At 45.2% G+C, this 8,019-nt stretch overlaps 1 protein-coding gene across 1 annotated transcript in view; it reads right to left on the bottom strand.

Moving 5' to 3' along the window:
- Positions 1-6,710, bottom strand: part of LOC116986669 (class I histocompatibility antigen, F10 alpha chain-like) — a 78,799-nt gene extending 72,089 nt beyond the window's left edge. The window contains exon 1 of the mRNA XM_033042242.1: positions 6,528-6,710. Coding sequence (XP_032898133.1) covers positions 6,528-6,600 — 73 coding nt within the window. The 5' untranslated portion in view covers positions 6,601-6,710. The remainder of the gene's footprint in view (positions 1-6,527) is intronic.
- Positions 6,711-8,019: the final 1,309 nt, after the last annotated feature.

Genomic DNA, 8,019 nt, shown 5'->3' on the forward strand with positions numbered 1-8,019 from the left:
ATGAATTTCACTGTACCTCAGTACATGCCACAAATAAAATACCATTAAAACAATGAACTACCTTTGAGGTTAGAAAGCCTGAGAACTGTTAGCTCCAGGTTTAAGAGCAGCTTTTTTCTCACGGGCAGCAGGCTTTCAAACACTGCACAACACTAATCACAACCTTACCTCAACAACTCTGATCTATGATGGACTTTATTTTGGTTGCAGTTTTGTATTTCCACTGTTATGGTCTGGTTACCTAGTATATAACCATATAACCATATAACAATTACAGCATGGAAACAGGCCATCTCAACCCTTCTAGTCCGTGCCGACCACTTATTCTCCCCTAGTCCCATCTACCTGCACTCAGACTATAACCCTCCATTCCTTTCCCGTCCATATACCTATCCAATTTATTTTTATATAATAAAATCGAACCTGCCTCCACCACTTCCACTGGGAGCTCATTCCACACAGCTACCACTCTCTGAGTAAAGAAGTTCCCCCTCATGTTACCCCTAAACTTCTGTCCCTTAATTCTCAAATCATGTCCTCTTGTTTGAATCTTCCCTACTCTCAATGGAAAAAGCTAATCCACATCAACTCTGTCTATCCCTCTCATCATTATAAAGACCTCTATCAAGTCCCCCCTTAACCTTCTGCGCTCCAAAAAATAAAGACCTAACTTGTTCAACCTTTCTCTGTAACTTAGGTGCTGAAAACAAGGCAACATTCTAGTAAATCTAATATTAATTTATTGTGTAATTGATTGTTTTATATTTAATATGTGTATAAGAATTTCATTGTTCCATTGCCAGTATAGATGACAATTAAACTCTTGCTCTTGACCAACCCATTCTTATTCTCCGTAAATTCCCATCATCTCTCCCCAGATTCTATCACTTACCTACAAATGACAGTCAACTTACACGGTAGAAACAAGAAACTACAAATGTTGGTTCACAAAGAAATAGACGCAAAGTTCTGGAGCACCTTAGTGGGTCAGGCAGCATCCCTGGAGAACGGATATGTGTCGATGGATAGATGTTTTGGGTCAAGACCCCTTCTTCACTCTGTGGAAGGGTGTTGACCCTAAATGTCATCTCTCCATGTTCTCCGGAGATGCTGCCTGACCAGCTGAGTTACTCCAGCACTTAGAGTTGGACACAAAATGCTGGAGTAACTCAGTGGGACAGGCAGCATCTCTGGAGAGAAGGTCTCGAGCTGAAATGCCACCTATTCCTTTTCTCCAGAGTCGCTGTCTGACCCGCTGAATTACTCAAACTTTTTGTGTCTATCTTTGGTTTAAACCAGCATCTGCAGTTGTTGGGAAGAACCTATTCTTGAACATAGAAACATAGAAATTAGGTGCAGGAGTAGGCCATTTGGCCCTTCGAGCCTGCACCGCCATTCAATATGATCATGGCTGATCATCCAACTCAGTATCCCGTACCTGCCTTCTCTCCATACCCTCTGATCCCCTTAGCCACAAGGGCCACATCTAACTCCCTCTTTAATATAGCCAATGAACTGGCCTCGACTACCCTCTGTGGAAGGGAGTTCCAGAGATTCACCACCCTCTGTGTGAAAAAAGTTCTTCTCATCTCAGTTTTAAAGGATTTCCCCCTTATCCTTAAGCTGTGACCCCTTGTCCTGGACTTCCCCAACATCGGGAGCAATCTTCCTGCATCTAGCCTGTCCAACCACTTAAGAATTTTGTAAGTTTCTATAAGATCCCCTCTCAATCTCCTAAATTCTAGAGAGTATAAACCAAGTCTATCCAGTCTTTCTTCATAAGACAGTCCTGACATCCCAGGAATCAGTCTGGTGAACCTTCTCTGCACTCCCTCTATGGCAATAATGTCCTTCCTCAGATTTGGAGACCAAAACTGTACGCAATACTCCAGGTGTGGTCTCACCAAGACCCTGTACAACTGCAGTAGAACCTCCCTGCTCCTGTACTCAAATCCTTTTGCTATGAAAGCTATGAAATGCTATGAAACCTGGAGGTCATGGTTTTCAAGCACCTACACTTTCTTCCCCATGGTGGGAGGTATTAAAAGTGTGTCCAGGGGGATGATGTTGGCTACCTTTTTGAGGCAGCGTGTCGTGTGGATCCCTTCGATGGTGGTGAGGTCAGTACCCATGATGAACCGGGCAGTATAACATCCTGATTATTCACAAATCTAAGTACTTCATCTGAAGAGCAGGCCTAAGTTGTAGAATTGCTCTCTAAATATCCCTTCCTCTTATTCTTCCTTTAAGATGCACCTTAACTGTTCATTTTGCTAATTGTCATGTAATGCCATTATACTGCTCGAAGTAAAATGTTACAGAATAATATTCTTACGAATCTCATTGAAGCATTTTCCTACATTGAAACTGCTTTAAATATGTTATTCTTTATATCTATGCCTGTTTCCCCTTTCACCAAATTAGATTATTACCATCAAACGAGAATGTCATTGATTTGTTTGGCTCTGGTGATGTGTGCTGGAATGTGATCATTAAAAGCTTCCTGTATATTGAACCCTGAACTACACTACACTCAACTATGAATAATGAACAAAATAAATACAAAGTGTTGGAGTAACTCAGCAGATCAAGCAGCGTCGCTGGTGAGAATGGATAGGTAATGTGTTGAATCGGACCCTGTAGACCGATGGACTGTCTTTAGTTAAACTAAGCATTCGAGGTGTTTTTGCACAAATATTGGGATTATCAATTTACTGAATGTTATCTATTTGTATTGTCTTACAGGTCTGCTAAGCTGCTGCAAGAATGTCATTATTTGGTCGTCAGCACATATGACTATTGAACATTCTATACTCTTCTGGACTCTCTTGTGGAGTGGGAACAAACCTAACATAAGCAAAATGGTGCCATTCATCCTTTGTCCCCAATCTCTGATATTCTATAAGATCCTCTAGCAGACCACCATTTTTCCAAACTATCCCACAATTCCTTTTGTATCCAAGCATCTTCCTATCCGTGCCTCAAGCATCTGATTGACTGAATGCCCGCAGCCTTTGAAAAAGCTACTTTTATAACTACTAAACCAGGTTCGCTTCTTAATAAACAGACACCACACAAACTGTTTGGTAGACCAGATCAAAACTTTACTTAACATCGGCCGATGGAAGGAGGGAGGACTCCAGTCAAGTGACCATTACAGACACTTGACCGTCCTCCGTTCACCTTCTCTGAACAACAGAATTACATTGCCTTAAATAGGGTTTTTTTGTCCCCTTAGCACATTTCAGACATTAGTCATGGTCAGAGGTACAGGAAAGGGTTTCCACAGAATGCATCACATCAAAGGTCTTTTGTTTACATAGTACAAGATAACATTGGCCATTTGGTTTACAACATTTTATCTTTCCACTTCCCTGTTCCTCTCTCGTCCTTCATAAACATTGGCTATTTGGATAAGGCCATTTTATCTTCACAGAGATCACCCTAGCTCTGTCATTTGGTCCTTCATAAACATAGGCCATTTGGTTTATGGCATCTTACTTCACAGATATGACTAGCTGTTTCTCTCTTCCTTTCTCGCCTCCTCCCCCATAACATTGGCCATTTGGTTTATGGCATCTTACTTCAAAGAGATCTCTCTAGCTTCTCCTCTCTGCTTGTCACTTGGGAGACAATGTTATAGGATTTATTATCTCACACACAGCAACCTGAGGCAAGCCTAATTTGAGACTAAATATAAGCTGCAAGCTAGCCCAGAAGCCAATTTAATATCTTCTTATATTTTAACTAAAATTCAGCTTCATCACCTTCTTGGACAGAGAATTTGAAAGACTAATTACCCTCTGGGTGAAAAGGTTTCATCTCTTTACTGCACTGAATTCAATGATTCAATGATATTTTATTGTCACATGCACCTACAATAACCATATAACAGTGAAATGCTCTGTTTCGCACACAACTCGGTAAAATCATATAGCAGACCTAACCGCGGCAATACACAAGTGTCACCATGTTTTGGTGCCATAAGAATGTCTGAACCCTTATTTTTAAACTGTGAATTTTGGTTCCAGACACACCAGTCTGGGGAGAAATAAAAAGATCATCCCTCATGACCTTTGACTCACTTCATAAGCCAAAGGTGCAGAATTTGTTTGTTCAGCCCATCGAGTTTACTCCACAATTTAATCATGGCTGACCTATCGTTCCCTCTCAACGCCATTCTCCTGTCATCTCCCTGTGACCTTTGACACTCTTACAAATTGGGCGGCATGGTGGAGGTTTCTCCACAATGCATGTCTCCGCACTTTGCTATACTGGATTTCATCTGCCACCTCTCCGCCCACTCTCCTAACATGTACACGTTCACGTTACAGGAGTAGAATTAGGCCATTCACCCCATCAAGTTCTCCATCCTTCGATCATGGCTGATCTGTGCCTCCTAATCCCATTTTCCTGCCTTCTCCCCGTGATAACCCGTTCTAATCAAAAAATTGTCGATCTCTGCCTTAAAAATATCCACCAACTTGGCCTCCACAGCCCTCTGTGGCAATGAGTTCCACAGATTAACTGCCCTCTGACTAAAGAAATTCCTCCTCACCTCCTTTATAAAAGAGCACCCTTTAATTCGGAGGCTATGACCTCTGGTCCTACACTCACCCACCAGTGGAAACATCCTTTCCACAACCACTCTATCTTTGCCTTTCATTATTCTGTAAGTTTCAATGAGGTTCCCCCCCTCAACCTTCTCAACTCCAGCGAGTAGAGGCCCAGTGCTGTCAAACGCTCATCATATGCTAACCCACTCATTCATGGAATCATTCTTGTAAACCTCCTCTGAACCAGAGCCAACGCATCCTTCCTCAGATAGGGGGCCCAAATTTGCACACTGTACTCCAAATGTGGCCTGACCAGTGCTTTTGAAGCCTCAGAATTACATTTCTGTTTTTGTATTCCAGTTCTCTTGATATAAATCACCTTCCTGACTACAGATTCAATTTGCAAATTAACTTTTTGGGAGTCCTGCACCAACACTGCCATGTCACTGTGCGCCTCCGATTTCTGGAATCTCCCTCCATTTGTAACATAATCTACGCCTTTATTCTTATTACCAAAATGCATGACTCAAAACTTTGCCACACTGAATTTCATCTGCCACATCTCTGCCCACTCTCCTAACCTGTACAAGTCCTTCTGCAAAGTCCTTGCTTCCTCTAGACTGCCTGCCCCTCCACCTATTTTAGCATCATCTGCAAACTTGGCCACAAAACATTCAATCCCCTTATCCAAATCATTAATAAACCACGTAAACGTGAAGACCGCACGTTTGGAGCTAAGAGTTGGCACTCAGTCAATAACAAAATCCACAGTGTGTGCTAATCTTGTACTGATTTTGCCTTGTACTTGTGGCTCGCTCTCTTCCCACATTTGGCCAAGAGCGGAGCATCAAGGAGAATCTAGTGAGTGCCTCATCTATAATGGAAAAGGGGAACCCCAGTTTCCTAAAGAATGAGGACGTCCGATGCCCTGGAAAAGAAAATGTCATCCTGATTGCAGATGCTGCGTAGACGGAGGAAGTGGTAGTCGGGATAGAGTCTTTACAGGAAGCAGGGTGGGAGGAAGTGTAGTCCAGATAGCTATGGGAGTCAGTAGGTTTGTAGTAGAAGGTACACAAAAATGCTGGAGAAACTCAGAGGGTGCAGCAGCATCTATGGAGCTTTACACAAAAATGCTGGAGAAACTCAGCAGGTGCAGCAGCATCTATGGAGCTTTGCAAAAAAATGCTGGAGAAACTCAGCGGGTGCAGCAGCACCTATGGAGCTTTACACAAAAATTCTGTATAAACTCAGCGGTTTACACAAAAATGCTGGAGAAACTTAGCAGTTTACACAAAAATGCTGGAGAAACTCAGCGGTCTTGTAGTAGTTTGTAGTAGGTTTGTAGTAGATGTCGGCCAATAGTCTGTTTCTTGTGATGGAGACGGTGAGATCTAGAAAAGGTGGAGCGATGTCGGAGATGGTCCAAGTGAATTGGAGCGCAGGGTGGAAATTGGTGGTGAGGTTGATGAAGTCAGTGAGTTCTGCATGGGTGCAGGAAGTAGCACCAATGCAGTCGTCAATGTAGCGGAGGTAGAGTTCAGGGATCGGGCCAGTGTACGCCTGGAACAGTGACTGCTCGACGTTCCCTTCAAAGAGGCAAGCACAGCCCTTTCACGCCTCTCCCACATAGTAGTCTTACAATACATTCTTACAATAAGAACTTGAAATCAAAGATGTTTTTGTTTCAAACCGCGTCGCTCCTGTTTGTTTTACATGAGTTAAAATTCACTTTAAACCAATATCTGCAGTTCCTTCTCTCACAAAGGAAACGGGGCATGGTGTAAATCAAAGCAGAAATTCCAATCTGTATTGTACCGAAACAGGGGAGATTGAACCGTTTTAACGTCCACATGAACCTCAGACTGAATGTGTATTGCGCGCTTTTTTAAACTCAATCGCCCCCGGTAGAGATAGAGATAAAGCCAAGACGCTTTTAGCCAGTAACGAATAAAATGAGAATCATTAACTTACCTGCAAGAGCCCCTTGTACGTGGAAGAAACTCAGCAAGATGAACAGAATCATTTCGCGCACAGCCTCTCGCATCACCAGCAGCAACTGAGCCAAACTTCACCAACACCAAAGCAGGATAATCTCATCATACAATCAGAATAAAAATACCACGGGTCGTCACCAGTTGTCGAGCGGTGTCATTGGACCAGCAAGAAACCATTAACCAAAGATCCTATAGCGGAGGTACACAAAATTGCTGGGGAAACTCAGCGGGTGCAGCAGCATCTATGGAGCGAAGGAAATAGGCGACGTTTCGGGCCGAAACCCTTCTTCAGACTGATGGGAGGGGGGGGGGGGGGGGGGGGGTGACGGGGGGAAAGGGGGGGGGGGGGGGGGAGCCCGGGGGGGGGGGGGGGGGGGGGGGGGAGGAGACAGCTAGAGGGTTAAGGAAGGGGAGGAGACAGCAAGGGCTAGCAAAATTGGGAGAATTCAATGTTAATGCCATCCGGACGCAAGGTCCCCAGACGGAATATGAGGTGCTGTTCCTCCAATTTCCGCTGTTGCTCACTCTGGCAATGGAGGAGACCCAGGACAGAGAGGTCGGATTGGGAATGGGAGGGGGCCAAAGCTGAGGCCACGCGCCAACTCTCGGACACCTCCTCCTACTTACCCTTGGACCATGACCCCACTGACGAGCACCAGGCCACCATTTCTAGCACCATCACCGACTTCATCAATTCCCACGCCCTGCCCGACCAAGCTTCCAACCTCATCGTTCCCCAGCCCCGCACGGCCCGTTTTTACCTTCTCCCCAAAATCCACAAACCCGGCTCTCCCGGCAGACCCATTGTCTCTGCGTGTTCGTGCCCCACCGAACTCATCTCCACATACCTTGACTCCATACTATCCCCCTTGGTCAAATCCCTCCCCACCTATGTTCTAGACACCTCAGACACTCTCCGCCGCCTCCACGCATTCCACTCTCTGGGCCCTCACCCCCTCATCTTCACCATGGATGTCCGGTCACTCTACACCTCCATCCCCCACCAGGATGGCCTCGGAGCCCTCCGGTTCTTCCTCGACCAGAGGAGCAACCTATACCCAGCCACTGACACTCTCCTCCGCTTAGCGGAGTTGGTCCTCACCCTCAACAACTTTACATTTGACTCCTCCCATTTCCTCCAAACTCAAGGAGTAGCTATGGGCACACGCATGGGCCCCAGCTACGCCTGCCTCTTTGTCGGGTACGTTGAACAATCCTTGTTCGAGACGTACCAGGGCCCCATCCCCGACCTCTACCTCCGTTACATTGACGACTGCTTTGGGGCCACCTCCTGCACCTACACACAACTGACTGACTTCATCCACTTCACCACCAACTTCCATCCGGCACTCCAATACACCTGGACGATTTCCGACACTTCCTTACCATTCCTTGACCTCACCATCTCCATCGCAGGGGACAGACTCCTGACCGACATACATTACAAAGCCACTGACTCACATGGCTAT

Source organism: Amblyraja radiata, chromosome 24 (genome assembly GCF_010909765.2).
Source record: "Amblyraja radiata isolate CabotCenter1 chromosome 24, sAmbRad1.1.pri, whole genome shotgun sequence".
In the NCBI taxonomy this organism is placed as follows: Eukaryota; Metazoa; Chordata; class Chondrichthyes; order Rajiformes; family Rajidae; genus Amblyraja; species Amblyraja radiata.